Source organism: Leptopilina boulardi, unplaced genomic scaffold (genome assembly GCF_019393585.1).
Source record: "Leptopilina boulardi isolate dan_hultmark-lab unplaced genomic scaffold, ZJU_Lbou_2.1 LbouV2_371, whole genome shotgun sequence".
In the NCBI taxonomy this organism is placed as follows: domain Eukaryota; kingdom Metazoa; phylum Arthropoda; class Insecta; order Hymenoptera; family Figitidae; genus Leptopilina; species Leptopilina boulardi.
Window position 1 is genome coordinate 1,788,275 of NW_026137942.1, and position 22,069 is coordinate 1,810,343.

Below are 22,069 nucleotides of genomic sequence, written 5' to 3' on the forward strand. Positions count from 1 at the left end.
CCTAAAATGTCCAACAAACTTCTTTGTAATATCCTCAACATTTCTAAAAAAATGTACTGAAAAGAATCAAATTTTTTTCATAATTTTCAAAAATATCCATAAGGTTTCTTAAGGATATTTTTGTTACTGCTCTTGGCCAGAAATAGAACTTGTTTAGGATGTCTTTCTAGGAATATTTTTGGGATATCCTAAGGATATCTTTAGAACGACTTTTTAACAATGTCCCAAGAACTGCGCGAAAAGTATGTCTTTTTTAATAAACATTTTAAAAAAATTAACTGAATACGTTGAATAGAACAGAAGTTAGAAATGGTTCTAGCGTAATAGATTTGGTGTGGGGTTCACTGTCTTCTTCGCCCTTCCTACGCGACTTTGAGGTACTAGAGTGGGATACATTGTCTGACCATCTCCCCGTAGCGGTTTACTTGGACGTCCCTTCCCCGTCTCAGGTGTCTGCGAATCAGAGTACGCAGATTATAAAATTGAAATTTGACTTTATTAAAGCTGAGGAATACGCAGATAATATGAGATGGAGAGGGGAGTTGGATGTCGACGCGGGTGGGGATACGGGCGTTATGAATGATTTGATGGTATCTGCAATTACAGAGGTTGCGACTGAGTTGGGTATGAGGAAGATTGTGAAGCAGCACGATATTAATTCAATGACGAGTAAGCCTTGGTTTGACGACGAATGTCGCAATGCGAGATCCTTGCTAAGAGTAACTTTTCGAGCATATAGGGATTCAGGTTTTAATGTTTCTCTTCGAACCGCATTTATTGAAGCACAAACTGTATACAGAAAATTAATACCTGTAAAGAAAAGATCCTACAATAAAAATCTCGTTGATCAACTCGCCGCGACAAAGAATTCAAAAGACTTCTGGTTTATTGTTAATAAGAGAAGAGTCAAATACTCTGTAAATAATTCTATCGATGAAGCAGTATGGTGGCAGTATTTGCGAGAATTATATCCTGTCAAGGTTGTGAATTTCTTCGACGCACCATATATTAGACACCCGATTCTTGATTGTAGTATAACACAGCAAGAGATAACTAAAAGTATTTTAGGTTTCAAGGATTCAAAGTCCCCTGGATGTGACAACATTAACTGTAGTTTTCTTAAAAATTTACCAGAAAATTGGTTTCTCTTTTTGGAAAATTTGTTTAATAAAGTTCTTGACCAAGAAAAGGTTCCTGAGGCCTGGGGACAATTAACTATGTGTATGTTGCACAAAAAAGGGGACTTTGATGATCCGGATAACTTTCGTCCTATTACGTTGGTGAAAACGGTGGTAAAATGGTTCACTCAGATACTGGCGGACAGACTTTTGAGGTGGGAAAGGGAATTTCGGGTGATACCCGAATTCCAATCGGGATTTAGAAGGGGAAGGGGCTGCGTGGACAACCTTTTCACATTAAATTCTTTACTACAAATACATTTAAAAATTCCAGGTAGAGTTGTCTACGCAGCCTTCATTGACTTTAAGAGCGCCTTCCCCTCAGTCGCGCATGATATTTTGTGGCATAAATTACACAATTGGCATAAGCTCAAAATTTATAAATCTTTTGAAGGACTTTTATGAAAAGGCGTCCGCCAGTATCAGAACTTGGCAAGGATCAACCGATTATATTAGGGTGTCTCAAGGTGTCTTGCAAGGCGAAGTACTTAGCCCCCATTTATTCTCCCTATTTATCAGCGAGTTGGAAATTTTTCTGCGAAACAAAGGATGTAGAGGACTTTCGATTAATAGTTCGACTGAGGTACCGGTCCTCGCGTACGCGGACGACTTAGTTTTATTATCAGATTCCCCTAATGAGTTGGTTAGACAATTGACTGCCCTCTTTGAATATTGTAGAGAGAAATTACTGGAAATCAACGTAAAAAAGACGAAAATTGTAATCTTTAGAAAAGGCGCAAACAACTCAGTTAAAAATTACAAAGCATTTAAGATAGGAAACGAAAAAATCGAAGTCGTAAAAGATTATATGTATTTAGGAGTAATTTTCCAAAGTTTAGGTTCTTTCGAACTGGCCAGTAGAAAATTTGTTAGCTCGGCTAAAGCTGCATCGGGGTCTACATTGAAGATAATAAATGGGCTGCAGGCGGACACATGGTCTACGTACACGAGGCTCTTCAGTAGTTTGATCTGTAGCACTCTTTTTTACGCGATTGAGATTTGGGGCGTGGATCGGGGAACGGATGTTGAGAAAGTTCAGTTGGCGTATTTTAAGAATCTGCTTCATCTCCCTTCATGCACGGCAAATTATGCGGTCCGGTTGGAGGCAGGTGTCCTGCCGTTGTCGTGTAAAGTGCTCGGCAGGGCGCTGTCTTGGATTGGAAAAATTGCAAGAATGGAAAATACTCGGTATCCAAGGCAGTGCTTGTTGAGACTTATGGCAATGGCGCGCACGGACCCGGCGTCTGGCGGGGGCAATTGGTTTGGTCAGTTGAAGCCTTATTTTGTGGAAGGAGGGGAGGTTGACTTGTGGAGATCAGGCTCGCTAGAGATGATATCGGCTAATGCTGTTCGAGTTAATTTTAATTTTGAGAAATTCTGCTTAAAGCTAGATTTGAGCTCCCGAGAGAAATCGACGAGCCTTGAGGTCTGGCCATTTGTTCGCCTGTATCCCGGCCCCCAGCCCTACCTACTGAAGAGAATGAATCTATCGTCAAAGAGATTGTTTGCGCAACTGCGACTTGTAAACAAATATCATAACTTTTTGTGGACGGGTTTTGCTAGAGTAGAGTTGCCGAAGGGAGAACATTGTATGTGGTGTGATGAGAGAAAAGAGAGCTTCGCTCACTTCTTGGTGGATTGCACTAGATATAACTACACAAGGGAGCGCTTTTTTCCAGAATATATGTTGAGTTCAAGTCCGGCAGCGCTATGGGGCGAAATCTTGTCCACGGATTGTGTAGAAAGAGCAAAAAAATTTGTAAGAATGATTGAAGTTATGCTAAAGGAACGAATACTCGGTTACACTTAATTGTAAAAAGGAAAGAAAGAAAAGAAAAAAGGAACTCCCACTGAATACATCTTTTCAATTTTATGTACCTTATTTTATATTATTGTATTGAGATATAGGCCGTAGGGCCCAATAAAGATATTATTAATTAATTATTAATTAGAACAGAAGTTATGAGGATTTCAATGAATTTTTTCGATTAAAAAAAAATTTTTTGAGAAAAGACGATAAAATTTTTTTTTGGTATTTTTTAAAATCCTTTCTTACGGAGTCTAAGTGCTGGTCCCGATGACAGACTGAGTCTTTTTGGGACTTGTCCCTCGCGTTTTAAACTACATTTGGATGGTAGATTCTGGAAATGTAAAGATTCTAAACCTAAAATTAGTGGTTCCCTTTTGACTATAACCCATCTCTCGAAAAACTCGTTAAAATCAACGATTCTAACGGAGTCTAAATCCTAATCCCTATGCTAGACTAAGTCTTATGGGAACGATGGGCTTCTTTTAAAAATAACTTTTACTGAACTTCAATTTGGTAATTTTTACTGTTGTTGGTTGATATTATGTAAAGTAGTTTGTTTTTAGAATACTATTAATATAATATTTATTTGCCTTCAAGTGAGCAAGAGAGAAATGCTTATGTTTCTTAACATAAATAATTTTTTTTTTGATTTGGAAAAGATTTTTATAGTTTTAGTTGTCTTAATCCTTTTTATTTCTTTATAATTTTAAAATATCATTTATTTTATTGTCTATTCATATTCTTGTTTTCTCCATTCTTCTTCTTTTTTCTTCATCTGTAAGATTACTATTTTTATTATTATTGCTCAGGATTAAAGTATAGTACATTGTGCACCAAGTACCGAAAGTTGCTGTCTCCCGCCGAGTGCGAAATTTGATACGCGAGCGTTAGCGAGAGAGGATACGACGCTAGTATTCAATTAATATTTTCTTCTATTGGTTTTGAATTACTCAAAGAAAGAATATCGTAATTAAATTTACAAGAAAATTTGAAGAGCCAGAATTTTGGATTGAAATTATTGCTGAGCAGCAGTGATTTTAGCATAAAAAAACCTCGATTTTCTTAAAAATGCGTTTAACGTTTTTTTCTTTTTTATCTTAAATTACTTAGGAGACATAAGAGAATGGAAATTCGCAAGAAAATTTGACGTGCCTCAACTTTTGGGTTGAACTTGGTTCGGACCCACCGTGTAATATTTTCTCCTCAAATTTGGTATGGGCATCATAATTGGCATATTCTACGAGATGTTCCACACGGAAAAGTTAAGAAAATAATTGGCCATTTTTTCGAAAAAGTGCCTTAAAAAAATCCAAAAAAAATTTATCATTTGGCCCCTATAAAATTTTGAAATTTGATGAATGAATCATGAATTTGACATGGATCCAAGGATTTGAAATGTTCCTTCCAAACATTCCTGATCACTATCTATCTTACGCACGCAATTTGTAATTAGTTTCTCATTTAATAATTGTTAATGTTGCATTTTAAATAAATCTTTCTTATTTAATTTTTTTTATTAAAGTAAAGTTATTTGTAAGACTTGTCTTAAGTCAAGTAGCTTAGTACACTTACCAAAAATACCTCCTATCCGGGTTTACTAAATCATTAGTATACTGAAAGGTACTACCTTTTCCTAAACGTTTGTTTAGCGAGGAGAAATTTGCGCTTACTTATGTGCAGAATTGTTTATAGCTGTTACGGACGGATTTCCGTAATTTTTAAATTTTTTTTTGTATAAATATTATTTATTAAAAATAATATTTATTTAATTAATGTTACAACTATTTGTCAATTATATACCAACTACATATACAAAACAAACACACACACACATATTTAAGTTTCTGATACTAGAATATTCAAATAATATTTCTAATTAATTTAACAACTATTTATAATTTCATTTTTTTTATTTATTTAATTTCTATAGCAACGGTTATTTCGCAAATGATGTCAGATTATTGAACTCAATATTGCGAAATAATTTGAACTAAATTGTCAATCGATTTCGCTGATTGTGGGACTTACATGTATAAAAGTTGCCACATTAATTTGTAAAATTGGGAAACATAAGAAATCTTAAAGGTAATTCAGGTGGTTGAACCGATCACGCCACTAATAAAATGCAAGTTTGCTAAAACTTGCATGGAAACAACGATGTGTTGATTGCAAAATCAACCCTCCCACCACATAAAATTGTATACTAACAGGGTGTGATCGTTGCCACCGAATTATTCTTCGAGGAGTCTTATTTTGTTTTTCCCGCAGAGCGGAGGTATTTTTCTCGCAAAAAGGCGGACGATTATAAAAGTTTTACTCCCACTGAGAGTGGTTGAGGTTCTGTTTGTTCCCCGCAGTAAGGGTTAAAATTGTTGAATTTATCGATAAAATACAAGTGAATATTCTACGATTAGTGAAATCTATTGAGTTATAAAAGATCGTTATAAAAAAGAAAAGAAAAATATAAATATTCAATTATTTAAAAGTCATACATCTTAAAAGTGCAAATTACAGTTAAATTCAGAAAGTATTATTTTATTACAACAATTGTTTATATCTCAAAATTAACTGTTTGGAAAATTCAGGTTTGGTGAACCCAAACTTCTGCATTTTTAATAAGCAAATTTTTGAAATATTAAAATAATTGTTTCAAGTCAATAAATATTACAAGTTTAATAAAAGGAAATTTATAAAAAACAGAAAAAGAAAAAATATACTTCCGCATGTTTGAGAATCATATATATAATATACGAAGGTCAAATTCTCAAGCGTTGAAAAGTAATTAGATACTTTTCGGTATCATTTATTTTATTGTTATATTGTTTAATATTGAACTCTTTATTGTGCTTGCAATAAATGATATTTTTGTGAGACTTGATTTTGTTAATCAAGTAGCTTAAAGTAAATATTATTTAAATTGTAAACCTTTTCTATTAAAAATCAATTGGGAAACTAAATGTAAACTGTTTAGGGTTTTATCTCATTTCTTTTTGTTAATCATTTTCAATAAAATACCGTCTATTCGGGTTTATTGAACGAATAATATTTCTGGGTGACAGTCCACTACCTTATTCTAACTTGTTTAGCGAAGAGCAATTTACGCTTTCCAAATAAGCGGAATTGTTAAATAATAAAAACTAGTATTCTTTCTAAATATTTATTATTTCTCTTTAAATTATCTATCTTTATTTTTTTTTGTTAATTAACATCCGTCTTTAACAATAGCAAATTTTAAACATACTCTTAAATTATTTCTATCTTTCTAAATTTTTTGTTATATTAACTTTTCCATTATTTCTACTTTCTTTTTTCACAGGGGTAGTGAAGAGGATGAAAAATTGACAAAGTGGAGCATTAGTTCTGGAGGTCAAACTGCAGATGGCTTTGTTTTTGTTTGCCTGTTTTAATCTGTAAAGCCATCTCTCAACCGGGGCCAAGAATACCGTTCGCATATTTGTCTGTATGTTTTTGTTATCTCTTTATGCCCCCGATTAAACTGCTGTCGAATTCGGCAATAATTTCTGGAATTATTTTCTCAGGTCGAACTTAAATTTTTCCGTGGGACAAATGACATTTATGTCGCCATCGCGGAATATTCCTGCCAAAAGTTCTCTGCTAAGCAGGATTCACTGGAGCCCAGTGTGTACTCATTTCAATTGAACTGAATTCGTTATGATCTGCTGGGAGAATATTAATAATAAGAAAACGCATTATAATAAAATTACTTGATGCGTTACAGATGTAACACCATAAAGCAAGAATTTTACATCATGAAAGTAACAATTTTTTCGTTACAAAGGTAACGTGGCTGACAGCTACGTAGGAAGCATCTCACCACTGCTACTATCAGCTTGTTACAAACCAAAATATATTGTTATTTAAATATTTAAACTACATCACTTTTATGCCTCCAGAAACCTGCTATTGACTCGCGATCAAGAGTTGTACTGCGATATGATCTTAACACTAAGGCCAGCCTCTATCCATGATACTGTGTGAGCCTTCGTTCGTTCTACGCCTGCAGTAATTCATATGTGCAAGAGAGAAAAGAAATTCATACGATGATTCAACCTTAAAATGTATAGGTGGTAACAATGACTTTTTTCCGTAATACTAATGCAGATCCAACAATTCCAATATTTTTAAGCATCCTTAATATTGCGATTGTAACATTGTTGAATCAATGTTACAATCCTTTCTATAACTTAATTCACAATAAAATTAATAATGTAACATTGTTACAGGAATGTTACATTATTTTTTATAATTTTTATAATTAAATTCTGAATAAATTGATGATGTAACAATTGTCACGATGGTACATAAAAATTTAATTTTTTTTTTGTATTGTAGTGAAATTTATTTCTCATAAATTTTAATACAATACTTTGATAATAGAAATCACTTGTCAGCATAATGCGACGAGAACTGACTCGGGCTTTATTCTTGAAATGTCATATAATTTAAAAAATATTGTGATATTAAATACAATAATAACATTGATTTCAAATAAAGTACATACAAATAGAATCTGAACATTTGACCGGTGTTTATAGGTTAAGAAATAAGTTTGTCAACATACTTACGTTTAAGAATTGCTTCTTTTTCCCATTTAGGGTTGTAATGTTTCAAATATTGTGACCATTTCCCCATTTTTGCGTTTACTGATAATCAAACTTGCCGCTTAGAATACTTCGAACACATAAACACATAATACACAATAACTGCTTTTACATGAACATAACCAGCATTATAGCCAACGGATCCACGTGCGTACAATACAACGTAAAGGACACAGAGAAATACCGACAGCGCACACGCCAATATCGTACAGAAATAGTATTAGTTATGTCCACTACAAGGCGCCAATTGACAGTTTTCATACTATTAATGATTTACTATTCCTAATAGCCCAAAAAAGCAATTTTATAAGAAAAAATAGCCCAAATTGCTACTTGTAGCGAAACTGAAATTTAAGCCGCGAAACATTCCCAAAAAATAGCACAAATCGCGCTTTGTAGCCCAATCTGGCAACCCTGTTCATAATTAAATATAATATTGAAAAATGAAAATTATATTCACATAGTTAATTGAAAATCTTTAATTTTAGTGCTGTAAATGCTACAAGTGTGTTAATAAACATTGTGGCAGCGTTCTGAGCGCATTAAACGTTGCGGCAATGTTCCCCACTTAAAATTGAAGAAAGTAGCGAACGGCAATGTTGCGAATGCGTTAACGAACATCGCAGCAGCGCACTGAATGCGTTGGACGTTGCGGCAATGTTCCCAAACCAAAATTGTAAAAGTTAGTAATTGGAATGTTGCGAATGTGTTAATGAACATTGCGGCAGCGTTCTGAGCGCATTAAACGTTGCGGCAATGTTTCCCACTTTAAATTGAAGAAAGTAGCGAACGGTAATGTTGCGAGTGCGTTAACAAACATTGCGGCAGCGCCCTGAATGCGTTGGACGTTGCGGCAATGTTAATAATTTAAAATTTACAGGAATTATTGATTGCTAATGATAACAATAGATACCTTATTTTGTGAGGCACGCTATTATCACTTATAGGTCCAAAATGAGTATAAATAGGCATAGGAACCACATTAAAAATTGGACTGGAAAAAAAAAATTAAACAAGATAAAATAAAAATTTTAAATAAAAATAATACTTAAAATAAAATCTACGCGATGAGCTTTTCCGTGAACAAAAATTCTTCAGCTCCCATCTTCTTCTGCACTATTTTATTACGTATTCTGGGCCTAACAATTTTACATGCCTATGACAATGCAACATCAAAGTTGTAATTGTTACAAATGGAAAAAAAGGGTAAATATACCTAAAACCAAAACATTTTCCAACAAGGAAAATTCATAAAATAGACCTAAGAGAAAACAAGCTTTTCAATATAACTCGTGCTTGATTTTATCAAGTGAATACTTCACGCCGACGAAGTCCAACGGAAGTCGTGTTTAATAAAAATCCAATAATTTAAATAAAATTAAATTATTGAATTTTTGTCTTTTTGACCGACCGTTCCGCACGTGTGGTGCCTGCGCTGTTTAGATTTGGTGGACCCGTAAGTGCATTCTTGTGCGCTACCAATTGACATTTTCGCGCTTCGATAAGTGTGTATATTTTTCCGCCCGTCGGATAGCAGCTCGACGCCTCACCCTCGTTAGCTTGCGACGGTATAATAAGCAGTAGAGTAAGTCTTTAAAACATGTATCGTTCCATCTTCTTATCTTACTGTATTATTTCAATATTTTAAAGTCGAGATTTCTTTATATAAAATAAATCTATAAAAGGGTCTCAATTGTTTTATTGTGTTTATCCCTTGAATTCATTTTCGAGTAACGTAACTTGGCAGTTTCTTTTAAAATAGGATACACGATCCCATAAAAATAAACGGAATTTTTTTTATTTTGGCAGCTTGGTGCCTCCAGGACATAGGAAATAATAATTTTTATAATTAATATTTTTCGGTTCGTAACAACAATGTCACATTAGTTTTACTTTTTCCCTACATAACCAATACTTTGGTTTATAATTTAATGGATGGTGGATATAGATATATAAGGAAAATATCCACTTTTTACAGGAGACATTTTAATTTGATTTATTTATGTTGTTAATTATTAAAATAATTTTAAGATTTAAATATAAGACATTAGATTTTAATTGTCGTTAACTTCAGATTAGTAGGTGATGCAGGTTTAAGTATTCATCTACTTGGATGTGCTTTATGCTGTCTAGTCGGACTACAATGCAAATTAAAGTGTTTTCTCAACTGATTTGCTTTAATTTTTAAATAGTGTATTTATTTATAATCAAGTGTTAATTATTGTGAAATTATTGAACTGTAATTAATATTTAATGATATAAGTAAATATTTGTTTGCTTAAGAGGGTTCACCCGTGTAACGGCCGTTTTTAAACTATATTTTGGGAATTTTTCTTGAAGAGCGATTAAAACTTAGAACTTTGAATTTTTTATTATATGTTTAGTAACTATTAAAGTATATTTACAAATTTTTTAAAGTCAAAATAATGAATGCTTTCCGTTATACAGCGCGGGGAAGTATTTTATGTAAAAAAAGTACTGCACTGATCGCCACGATTCCGGCCAACTGAATGATCACAAATCAAAAAAGCACTTTCATGTGTGTTACTGTAGCTACAAGGTGAACTAGGATTATTTTAAAATATTGAAAAATAAAAATTTTACATGACCGTGAATTTTTATTTCTAAAAAAATCTCAATTTTGGGCCTGTTTTGTTGTATAAAATAAAAACGACGTGACCTTTTTAATTATCCTAGTTTAGCTTGTTCCCCACATGTGCTGAACATACCCTATAAATTTCAAGGTGATCGGTCAAGCAGTTTTTGAAATATCATGGCGACCAGTTGAAAAAAGTGATTTCGAGAAAAACGCGTTTATTGTCATGTGACTGTTAAGTCCGTAATGTTAATTTGTCCATAACTTTTCTCCTAAAATGCTGAATGAATTGAGCTGAAATTTTGTGGAGGAATTTAAAATATGATATAGAATGGTTGTGAAGTGCAAAAATGTTGACATATAGTTAAATAAATATAATAAAGAGTATAAAAATTATTAGAAACATCCGACACTCCTAATCCCACATTTTCTAACTATTTGCAAGTGTTTTGTAACACCGTCCGACAAAATTCAACTTTTTTTTCACACACGAAAAAATCATTGATTTTCAGAAACTAGGACCAAAAAAAGATACCCGTGTTTGGCCGTTTTGCTAGATCAGGTCATTTTTTGCTTTTAGGGGTAAAAACAACCCTTAAATGAAAGGTGATAGGAAATCTTGTACAAATTAATAATTTTTTATGAAACCTGGTATCTCGGGGTTTTCCGGGTCGCTGATTACGAATCTGATGTCAGATTTTCAAAATTCAAAATGGCGGATCCAATATGGCGGTCGAAAATTATAAAAATTCACCAATTAATTTGAAAGTTGTTACTTAGGGATTTTTGGGGTGGCTGATTACGAATATGATGTCAGATTTTCAAAATTCAAAATGACGGACTCAATATGGCGGTCGAAATTTATAAATGTTCATCGAATTCACTTGAAACCTGTTACTTGAAGGTTTTTGGGGTCGCTGAGTACGAATCTGAAGTCAGATTTTTAAAATTCAAAATGGCAGATTCAATATGGCGTTTGAAATTTATAAAAATTCGTCGAATTCACTTGAAACTTGTTACTTGAAGGTTTTTGGGGTTGCTGATTACAAATTTGATGTCGGGTTTTCAAAATTCAAAATGGGGAATCCAATATGGTGGTCGAATCTTTAAATCGTAAAAATAAGCGTCTAAAATTTACACAAACGTAATACAAGAGTTGTTATGAAATGTTTCTATTAATTTTATTTTATTGCATTATATTTGTTTAATAAATTTTGATTATAACTTTTTGAATTTATTAATTCTAATAGAAGCTTAGTTAATAAATATACAAACTTTTAGATTAAAAATCACTTAAAATAAAAATTTTAAAATGTTGGCTTGCAAATTTTAACAAAAAATTGATCGAACATTTAAATTTTCCAAAATATTTTTCAGATTTGTGATCTTCACCTTTATTAGATTTGTCGTTTTTATTATTCTTATCTGACATCACTTTCGTACTTAGAGACGCCGAAAGCCCTTAGATACCAAGTTTTATAAAAAATTAACAATTTTTATAAATTTCAACCGTCATATTGAGTCTGCCATATTGAATTTTAAAAATCTACAATCAGATTCGTACTAAGCGACCCCAAAAACCCAGAGATACGAAGTTTTATAAAAAACTAATAACATTTATAAATTTCGACCACCATATTCGATCCGCCATTTTGAATTTTGAAAACCCGACATCGAATTTGTTATCAGCGACCATATTGGATCCGCCATTTTGAATTTTGAAAATCTGACATCAGATTCGTAATCAGCGACCCGGACCTGATCTAGCAAAACTGCCGAACACGGGTATCTTTTTTTTGTTCCTAGTTTCTGAAAATCATTGATTTTTTCTTGTGTGAAAAATCGTGTCGGACGGTGTAATAATTATTTAACAATATATCAACATTTTCGAACTTGACAATAATTTCTTATCATATTTGGAACTCCTCCATAAAATTTTAACTTAATCCATTCAGTATTTTACGAGAAAAGTTACGGACATAATAGTCACATAATCTTAAAAGCTCAAGTACGAATCACGTCTCTAGCTTAATTACACAGCCCCACAAAAAAAATTTGTTTGTCCGGCGAACTAGACTAATCACTTCTCACGTATTTTGGGTCGCTGAATCCGAATACGGGGTTAGAATTCACAAGTTGGTTTGTTTTTTCTTTCTAACATCAAAAAACTTACTTTTTCGGTACATTTTGTGAGATAATGAAAAAGCGTGATCTAGTTTTGAAATTATGACCATGGATTACAATTTAAAAGTTAAATTTACTTACCACTTTAATAGATTCTTCAAATTAAAAATGGCGGACCAAAAATTGCGGATATTTTAGAAATTGTTCCGATTCGCTCCAAATTTGGTACTTGGGGGTTTTTTGGGTCGCTGATTACGACTCTGGCGTCAGTTTTAAAAAATTCAAAATGGCGGATTTAATATGGTGACGTTACCCTGGCTACAGAAAGAATGTCATATATGAGGCAAAATTCCGGAAATGTCCGAACAAAAAATTAAAAGTTCTCGAATTTAATCCATACTTTTCTAAAATGTTGTTATTGTTGGTGAAAGTCTAAAAATCAATTATTATTGAATTTAATAAAATAGTTTTTGAATTACAACGTTTTTAATTTTTGACTGTTGAAAAAAAAATTTTTTTCAATGTACAATATTTACAAGTAGAATGCATAAAAGTTAACATATATATAATGATTTTTAAAGCTTTTTTGACGGGCTACACGCTGTTAATAATTTTTTTTTTTAAATAACATTTGACCTTGAAATTCAAGGTCAAAATGTTAATTTACGTTTATCTCAAAATCGGATTTTTTGAAATTATTTTTAACTATCTCAATGGAAAGCTTGACTAATTTCCTACAAAACATGTAATTTTCAGAGTGGGATCTTTTAAAGTTTTTGAGATATTAATTAATTAATTAATTAATGTTTATAACAAATCAAATATTTTACAAACGAATAAAGTTACCGTAATTCTGAAGGTAGCAATTGAAACTTAACGTAATTCCGTATCCAACGAGCCCTATATGAAGTATTTTGGATAAGTAGATTGTTAATAAACAATTAGTTAACATTGCAATTGTTTATTAACAATCTACTTATCCAAAATACTTCATATAGGGCTCGTTGGATGCGGAATTAGCTTAACTTTCAATTGGTAAGTTCAGTATTACCATAACTTTATTTGTTTGTAAAATATTTTATTTTTTACTAACAACAAGCATCCAAAAGCCCTATATGAAGTATTTTTGTTCAATTTTAGTTAAATAACAATAAAAAATGAAATATCTTACAAACAAATAAAGTTATCGTAAATCTAAACTAACCAATTGAATATTTAGCAAACTAAGCGATAATATAACCGGGATAGATAGAGCTAACGAGCCATGCAGGAAAATATTAGGCAATACTTGTCATCACTTCGCGGCCACGGAAGGCTTGAAAAATAGGTTAGAGATACCTAATTTGCACTGGAAAGAAGTACAAAGGGTTATTAAAGCTCTAAAACATACGGAATCAACAAAACAAGAATTCCTAAGTAACAGAATTAACAAAAGAAGTGCGCCGCTGATGGGGATACTAGGAAAACTAATAGGACCCACTATTGGGGTTTTAACCTACGAAGAAGGAGAAAACTATAAAGCGGTTATGTTAGAACTTAATGAAGCTCAAAGAAATCTCTCTCACTTAATGGGTGAGCAAACGCATGTAGTCAGGGCGGAATTACACAAAATGTATGACATAGCTGAAAAACAACACAATCAATCTCAAGAAGTCAAAGAAAATTTAAGAGCGTTTGAGGATGAGATATTACGGTTTAAAAATGAATTAAATCACGAAATTTATTTGAACATTATTAGAAACACCATTGAAAATTGGAACCGCAAAATAGGGATTTATGAACACGGTCTTAGTGAAACACTCGATATATTGTATAAAGCGAAAGAAGGGAAATTGTCACCCAAATTGTTAACCGACGAACAACTAGTAGTCATATCAACAAAGGCAAAAAAATATTTAAAGGGGGTAGACTTTCCGGTACCGATAGATGACACAACATTTTCAGACGTGGATAAGATCTCACAAACCAACATACATACTAACGAGAAAAATCTAATCATAACTTTGGACATTCCACTGGTGGAGGAAAGAATTTACACACTATATAAGATGCATGAAGTGCCGGTTGTACAAGAATCGGGAGAAAACGGAACCAGAGCGTATATATCGGCATATGCAAAATATCTAGCAATTACAGGGGATGAAAGATATTATTTCTATTTAAATGAGGAGCAACTTAAAGACTGCAAGCGGATAAACGATAAACACATATGTTATCACATGCATGGAGTTTATGATATTTTATCTGTACCTGGATGTGAGGCAGAGTTGAGAAGAAATCCAAATAATGAAACTCTAAAAATTTGTGACATCAGGTTTACTAAAAATCAACAACCCCTTTGGGAACCACTTATTACAACCGGGAGTTGGCTATATTCGCTTATCCATCCGGAAACAGTATATTTAAATTGCCGACAGAAGGAATCCGAAATTTACACTTTATCAGGTATAGGGATTGTACATGTAGAAAGAGAATGTATTCTCAAATTAGATACCATAGAGTTACCAAGTCTACAAATCAAAGAGAATCCATATAGATATCTTTATAAACCCAAACTAGAATTAAAGCTAGAAAATGTGTCATTGATATTAAAAAATGTAGGGCGAAAGATCATAATAGTTGAAAACGACAAGAAGTTCTTCTCGTGGAAAAAGTCGGATTCTGACGAAAAATTGAAACTATTAGAAAAAGAATTCGAAGAACAAAGTCAACGCGTCCTGAACCAAAAACTCAATGAAACATATTCCCCAACGATGATAGGAATTTGGGGTACGATTACTACAATAGCAATTTTGGCCACAGTGGTAATTATCACGATTGCCTGTAAAAAAAGGCCCACAACCATAAACATCATTCTAAATGAAAAGAAAGAGGCAAATGAATTGCCCCTAAAAGAATTACCTTCTTTTGGAATTATCATTTCACCCGAAATAGACCAAACAAAAGCTACAACACGAACAAAAAAAAAGGTAACGGCTAGCACCTCGAAAACTATTCAAATATTGAGTTCGGAAGTACCTACGCCAAAAGCAAAAAGAAGGACAGTAATGTGCCCCGATGTAAGAATACATTCATTAAAATAATTAAAGAAAAAAAAATATTATGGACGATTGATCCAGTATATAAATATTTTTTTTCGTGTGAAAAATAGAGTTATAAAAATAATCATAAAAAAAAGAAAATTTTTTTTAGAGAACGCGGTTTAAAATGTTGTTCTTATTTAAATATCTACTAATATACAAATGCCGCTATATGCATGGTAATATACATTGACAAATAAATAAAAATGTATACAACCATGCAAAAGGGGCAACGAGGAGGTGAAAGCATAAATTATACGACGTAAATACATTTTTTTTGGGCATACATTTTTTTTTGAAAACAAATTGCTTAAAACCAAGCAAATATGGGGATAGGCATGGGGCAGTGCGCCCAAATGAATAAAAAAAAAAAAAAAAAAAAAAAACTAGGGTAGGTTTAGAATAAACAAAATTATTTTTTTTGGGTAAGTTAGCAACATATAATGTAATTAATCATAAGTAATCATGTAATAGGAAACATAGGGTTTTTATTTTTATATAATAATGTATTATTATGGATTAATTATTACTATTTGTATAAGTTTTGAACGACATAAAACTTACTGTATACGAAGGGCCTAATTAATAAAAATCAGGACCCGCCCACCGATAAGTAATCTTGGAAGAACCATCAGGCAAAGTGGATTATTTTTTTTAATTAAAAAAAAAAGGGTAATGTTAGTTTCGTGTTGAGGTATAATTACCATAAGGGCTAAGCGGAAGGTCACCCAGCAGTGCATCGGCAGCTGAGCTTCGTCTGAGAGGCAGCCTCTTTTAAATTAGGAACGGGAATAGCCGTGCATTGGGAAATTTCAGGACCTAGTAAAAAAAAATATATAAGGGACGTTCTTTGTCAACCGGACCACCCCATCTCTCCATAATTGATTTAATTTAAAAAAATTTTATCATATTGGAAAAATTAGCTTGGAATGTCTACTTTTTAATCCCGTTGGGCGCTTTTTGAAATTCAAAATGGCGACTTAAATATGGCGCCTAAACGACATAAAAAACACAAAAAATCGACTAATATGATCTATATTATTGTTTAAAGCTTCACATATGACGATAAAAATAACCACAACATAATTTACTTACAAACTGATAACGTATCTCCATTCAAAATTCAAAAATTCAAAATGGCGGATTAAATATGGCGGATAAAATTAAAAATTGAGCTAGACTCGTGAAAATTACTACTTGGGGGTTTTCGAGGTCGCTGATTACGAATCCGGTGTTAGTTTTCAAAAATTCAAAATGGCGGATCCAATATGGCGGACAAAAATTGAAAAATTGTTTAGATTCGACTGAAACTTGTTACTCGGGGGTTTTTGGGGTCGCTGATTACGAATCCGTTGTTAGTTTTCAAAAATTCAAAATGGCGGATTCAATATGGCGGACAAAAATTGAAAGTCGTGTAGATTTGATTGAAACTTGTTACACGGGGGTTTTTGGGGTCGCTGATGACGAATCCGGTGTTAGTTTTCAAAAATTCAAAATGGCGGATCCAATATGTCGGAAAAAAAAAATTAAAAATCGTGTAGATTCGATTGAAACTTGTTACGCGGGGGTTTTTGGGGTCGCTGATTACGAATCCGGTATTAGTTTCCAAAAATTCAAAATGTCGGATCCAATGTGATGGACAAAAATTAAAAAATCGTTTAGATTCGCCTGAAACTTGTTACTCGGGTGTTTTCGGGGTCACTATGATTTCGAATCTGCGGTTACTTTTTAAAAATTCTAAATGGCTGACCACAAATCCAAAAAATTGAGCTAAACTCGTTAAAATGTCTACCTAAGGGTTTTTCAGGACAATCTTTACGAATTCATCGTTACTTTTTAAAAAATCAAATTGTGAATATAAAATGGTGGACCAACATATAAAAAATTGATCTAACTTTTTTATATTGAACGTAAAAAGGTGCCATTTGAACTTATCAAATACAACGCCAGATAACTTTTTATGGAAATTACGTGAGGATTATTTAATTAATAATCACAAGACTAGCTTAATTTTTTAATTCTATCTGCCATTTTGAATTTTAAATAGAGATTTGTCATCAACCATTTAAAAATTTTTTAAAACTGACATCGGATTTGTAATCAGCGACCCCAAAAACCCCTATGTAGACATTTTTACGAAATTAGCTCCATTTTTTAAATTTTTGTCCGCCATATTGGATCCACCATTTTGAATTTTTGAAAACTAACACCGGATTCGTAATCAGCGACCTCGAAAACCCCCAAGTAGTAATTTTCACGAGTCTAGCTCAATTTTTAATTTTATCCGCCATATTTAATCCGCCATTTTGAATTTTTGAATTTTGAATGGAGATACGTTATCAGTTTGTAAGTAAATTATGTTGTGGTTATTTTTATCGTCATATGTGAAGCTTTAAACAATAATATAGATCATATTAGTGGATTTTTTGTGTTTTTTATGTCGTTTAGGCGCCATATTTAAGTCGCCATTTTGAATTTCAAAAAGCGCCCAACGGGATTAAAAAGTAGACATTCCAAGCTAATTTTTCCAATATGATAAAATTTTTTTAAATTAAACCAATTATGGAGAGATGGGGTGGTCCGGTTGACAAAGAACGTCCCATAAACAAATAAAAAAAAAGGGGAACATTTTTTTTTGGGGTTTTATTTTATTTATATATATATATATATATATATATATAATATTTTTTTTTGTTTATAAAACAAAATTTTTTTTTTAATATAAATAAGGAAGGAACTAACCAGGGCTATAGGGTTGCGCGTGAGCACCAAAGTTCGTTTTTGGAGTCTTACGGAATGATTGCGGAAAGTTAATGGTAGAGGCATCGCTAACGTCGCTGCTTGTGGAATTAATAAGAATTAATTAATTAATAAGAATTAATTAATAAGAACTTAATAAGAACTTACCATTTACGAACCTGGAACTAATCCAAAAAAATCAATTTCGGAAGAATAACAAAGGGGGGGGGGAAGAACACTGAACTACACAAAAAAATCACAAAACAGAAAGATTAAATCCAGGGAAGAACTCCAGTCCACATCAAAAAACCACTTCACTTATAAAAAAAATGAACAAAAAAAAACGATTATATTAATAATTTTTTTTTGTGTTAAATACACTAAAAAGAGAAGCACTAATAACAAAAATAAATAAAAAAAAATTTTTTTATGTATACACAGTCATTATTTAAAAAAAATCACAAAGCGCGAAAGAAAAATCAAAGGCACGGAATCTAATCATCACGAGAGCGTGAAACGATGTAAAGAGTAATATGAAATGGGGGAGAAAGGGAAGTAAGATGATGCCACCACAAGAAACAATCCAGAAACGACGTTGCATACAGGTTACCAGGGGTATTAAGCGAACAAGAATAATACAGAGAAGGCAATAGGGTAGCTCGCGTCCAATTTTCACCAAAGGGAGAAATACAAATAGTAATATGTGACGCGACGCGAAGAAAGGGACCTAAGAGTCCAATTTTTGATTTTCGGATTATGATTGATTCAGATAAATTAAGGATTGCTTTTTAATTATGTGAAGTCAAAATTAAATTTTATCAAATAGTTTTTTTGCAATAACGATTTAAACATGAGCGATTCGTGTAGAGAATTGACTCTCTTTCTCCTCACACACACATGCGTACGCTCCCCTCTCACTGTGTCCATGCGTCACTTGAAGTTCGGGTCGGTATTCGTGATTTAAAGAGAGATGCGCTGACTACACCGTTCTCTCTCACTACGAAAGCACGTGTACGAGGTGCATCTCTCTTTACTTTCCGAAGACGCCCGAACACAGAGACGCCAACTTGAAATAGTAGTGGGAAGCAAGAGAGAGTAAGAGATATCGGAAACTCTTCGCCACGTTCTTGCCTACTCTTTTCTCTCTCCTGCGAAATTGCCGTTTGGACGCTTAGGTCCCTTTCTTCGCGTCGCGTCACATATGTTGGTTTCAGGCATTCCAAGGAGAAGATTTTTTTTAAGGGGTTCAAATATATTTCATTTTTTTGGGGGTATATAAAATCCATTTGACGAAATTGTAGAATGTTAATTTAAATTATAAAATTTTTTTTTATTTAAAAAAAAAATTATATAAAAAAAATCATATAAGAATCAAAAATTAGGAAATAAAAAAATAAACAAACATTTTTGTTTTGAATTTTTTTTATTATTAGAAAGCATAATTTTAACATATATACACCATTTAAACTATCCATATACTATGTTGAATAATAAGAATAAAGTATGAATAATAAATAATTCAAATAACACAAAAAACCTAGCATTCATGCCAAATGACCGGCATGCGTAGAGCCCATCTCTGAAAACAAAAAAAACATTTTTTTTAACAAAATTTTATTTAATTTAAAACAAAAAAAAATAGGAAAAGAATAAAGAAAAAGGGGAACTTACAGTCTCCCACCTACTGTCCACCAAAACAATTTCTTCCCATGCTTCTCTATATATTTGACAAAAAATCAATTCCAAGGCCGGATTGGTGGGACGTGGCCCATAGGTCCTCTGAAAAGCTGGTAAGCTGGAATAGGGACTGTAAAAAGAAAGAAAATATATTTACGTTAGAATTAAAATTTTTAATTTTTTTTTGTATATCTACTAACTTATGCAAAATTTCAAACAAATAAATTTATAATACTCACTAATTGGAAATATTAACGCCTAAACAGCCCTGAATCTCCTCGATCTCTAAGTTATCAGGAACAACACAAAATGTTGGGTGTTGAAAAGACGCAGGATCCCAGTAGCCGCGGTATTGAAACTTTTTTTCAGTCCAACTCCAACGATACTCCTGGTGCCAAGTAACCTCTTCCACATCGCTTCTAACCGATCTCCTCATATCCACCAGATGTGAAGGCCATTTAGAGAATGAGGGGACTCTAACCACAGCATCCACCCACTCAGGAATCAAAATTTGAACTCTATAAAAAAATAAAAAAATAAAATAAATTTAAATAAACATAAAAACAATTTTTTTTGGGTTATTATCAAAAAGGGAAGTAAATAAACAGAATACATACCCCCGACAACCACCAAGCACTTTATCCAACTGTATTTTCTCCAACTCAAATCGCTTCCACACTAAAAAACTCACCGCGTCCGTCACCCCACTCCTAACCAACTCAAGGGCCATCATGTAGGAATCAAAAGAAAGGGAATTGGAGGACATAGTATTTGCATAATTACACAGAGAAATTTCAAACAAAATAACAAATGAAATAAAATTTTGAATTAAAGCTGAGAACTTGAGAAAGACTACAGAAAGACTGGTCACGCAATGTAAAACGAACACTTAAAGGAAACACTTTCTGCAAATTAGCAAAAAGTAAAAGAGGGTTCAGCAATTTTTAGCATAAAATTTGATATAAAAATTGGACACAGTATTAGTATGAATTAAATAAATTTAAGTTAAATTAATCGCTATACATTCTATACTTTTTATTTTAAAAACAGTAAGTAGTTAATAATTTTAAATCAACTAAACTTAACAAAATATCATCTTTAATTTTTATCCTAATTTATAATTTAATAGGAAAACAAGGAAATTTAATAATTTTACTGATTTTGCTTTTAACTTCATTTTTTTGGAAAACATCAGTTCTTTTTATTTTTTTTTGCACACCCAACATTTTTTTTCTCAAAGACAAGAACTCATTTGACTTTTTCCTAAAAATCTTCCTAAAACAAAAAAAAGAGGAAACGACATTTTACCATTATAGAAGGAAAATCAGTTCTCGTTAAAATTTTGTTTCAGCTACTCTACAAACTACAACAATTTCACTATCTTGGACAATTTGTAAACATTATAAATGTAAATCCACTAAAGGACTCTTTGTAAAAAAAAAAATTATAAATAGATGACATAACGCCTACACAGGCTTCCAAGGGACGTCAGCCAGAACAAAGGGGGGTATTTGTTACGGACTGATTTCCGTAATTTTTAAATTTTTTTTGTTAAATATTATTCATTAGAAATAATATTTGTTATTAAAATATTGTAAACATTCTTCTCAATTATACACCTACAACATATACAACACAAACACACACATACTAAGTTTTGGACACTAGAATATTCAAATAATATTTCTAATTAATTCAATAAATATTTATAATTTCATTTTTTTTATTTTATTTAATTTCTAAATCAAAATTATTTCGCAAATAATTTCAGATTATTGAACCTCATATTGCGAAATAATTTGAACTAAATTATCGATCGATTGCACAAGTTGTGGGACTTACACTGTATAGAAGTTGCCACATTATTTTGGAAAAATGAGGAAACATATAAAGTATACCGATAATTCAGGTGGTTGAACCGATCACGCCATGATTAAAATGAAAGTTTTGCTGAAACTTGCATGGAAACAACGAGGAGTTGATTGCAAAATCAACCCTCCCACCACCTAAAATTATATACCAAATGGGTGTGATCGTTGCCACCAAATTATTGTTCACGGCAGTCTTATTTTATCTTTCCCGCAAAGCGGATGTGTTGCCCGCAAGAAGGCGGAAGAATTTATAAAGTTTGTTCCCACTAAAAGTGGTAGAAAATAGTTATTTGCTCCCCTCAGTAAGGGTAGAGTCTACGAAATTATCTCAGTAATATAGTGAATATTCCACATTTGTAAAATCGATCATTA

The 22,069-nt window shown here is 32.4% G+C and overlaps 2 protein-coding genes across 4 annotated transcripts in view; one reads left to right on the forward strand and one right to left on the reverse strand.

Annotated features, from left to right (window-relative positions):
- Positions 1-22,069, forward strand: part of LOC127287493 (estradiol 17-beta-dehydrogenase 2) — a 158,883-nt gene that overhangs the window by 132,314 nt on the left and 4,500 nt on the right. Inside the window, exons 5-7 of one of the 3 annotated variants that reach the window (XM_051314463.1) lie at positions 6,305-6,448; positions 6,528-6,787; positions 6,903-7,287. The exons of 1 other annotated variant lie outside the window; for it this stretch is intronic. In XM_051314463.1, the coding sequence (XP_051170420.1) occupies positions 6,305-6,395 (91 nt within the window). In that variant the 3' untranslated portion in view covers positions 6,396-6,448; positions 6,528-6,787; positions 6,903-7,287. Of the gene's footprint in view, positions 1-6,304; positions 6,449-6,527; positions 7,288-22,069 lie in introns of those variants that run through there. One more of the 3 variants, XM_051314462.1, reaches the window with a different exon arrangement.
- On the reverse strand, positions 19,672-20,707 carry LOC127287512 (uncharacterized). Its single transcript, XM_051314500.1, has 2 exons — positions 20,066-20,707; positions 19,672-19,956 (listed from the first exon to the last, which is right to left on the reverse strand). Exons 1-2 carry the CDS (start codon positions 20,260-20,262, stop codon positions 19,773-19,775), a joined length of 381 nt encoding a protein of 126 aa, XP_051170457.1. The 5' UTR covers positions 20,263-20,707; the 3' UTR covers positions 19,672-19,772.

Excerpts from the sequence above, each read along its gene's own strand:
- LOC127287512 (XM_051314500.1), bottom strand. The coding sequence starts at position 20,262 with ATGAGGAGATCGGTTAGAAGCGATGTGGAAGAGGTTACTTGGCACCAG. Across the intron at positions 19,957-20,065 it reads GGCGTTAATATTTCCAATTA|TCCCTATTCCAGCTTACCAG; the intron begins GTGAGTATTATA and ends TTCTTTTTACAG.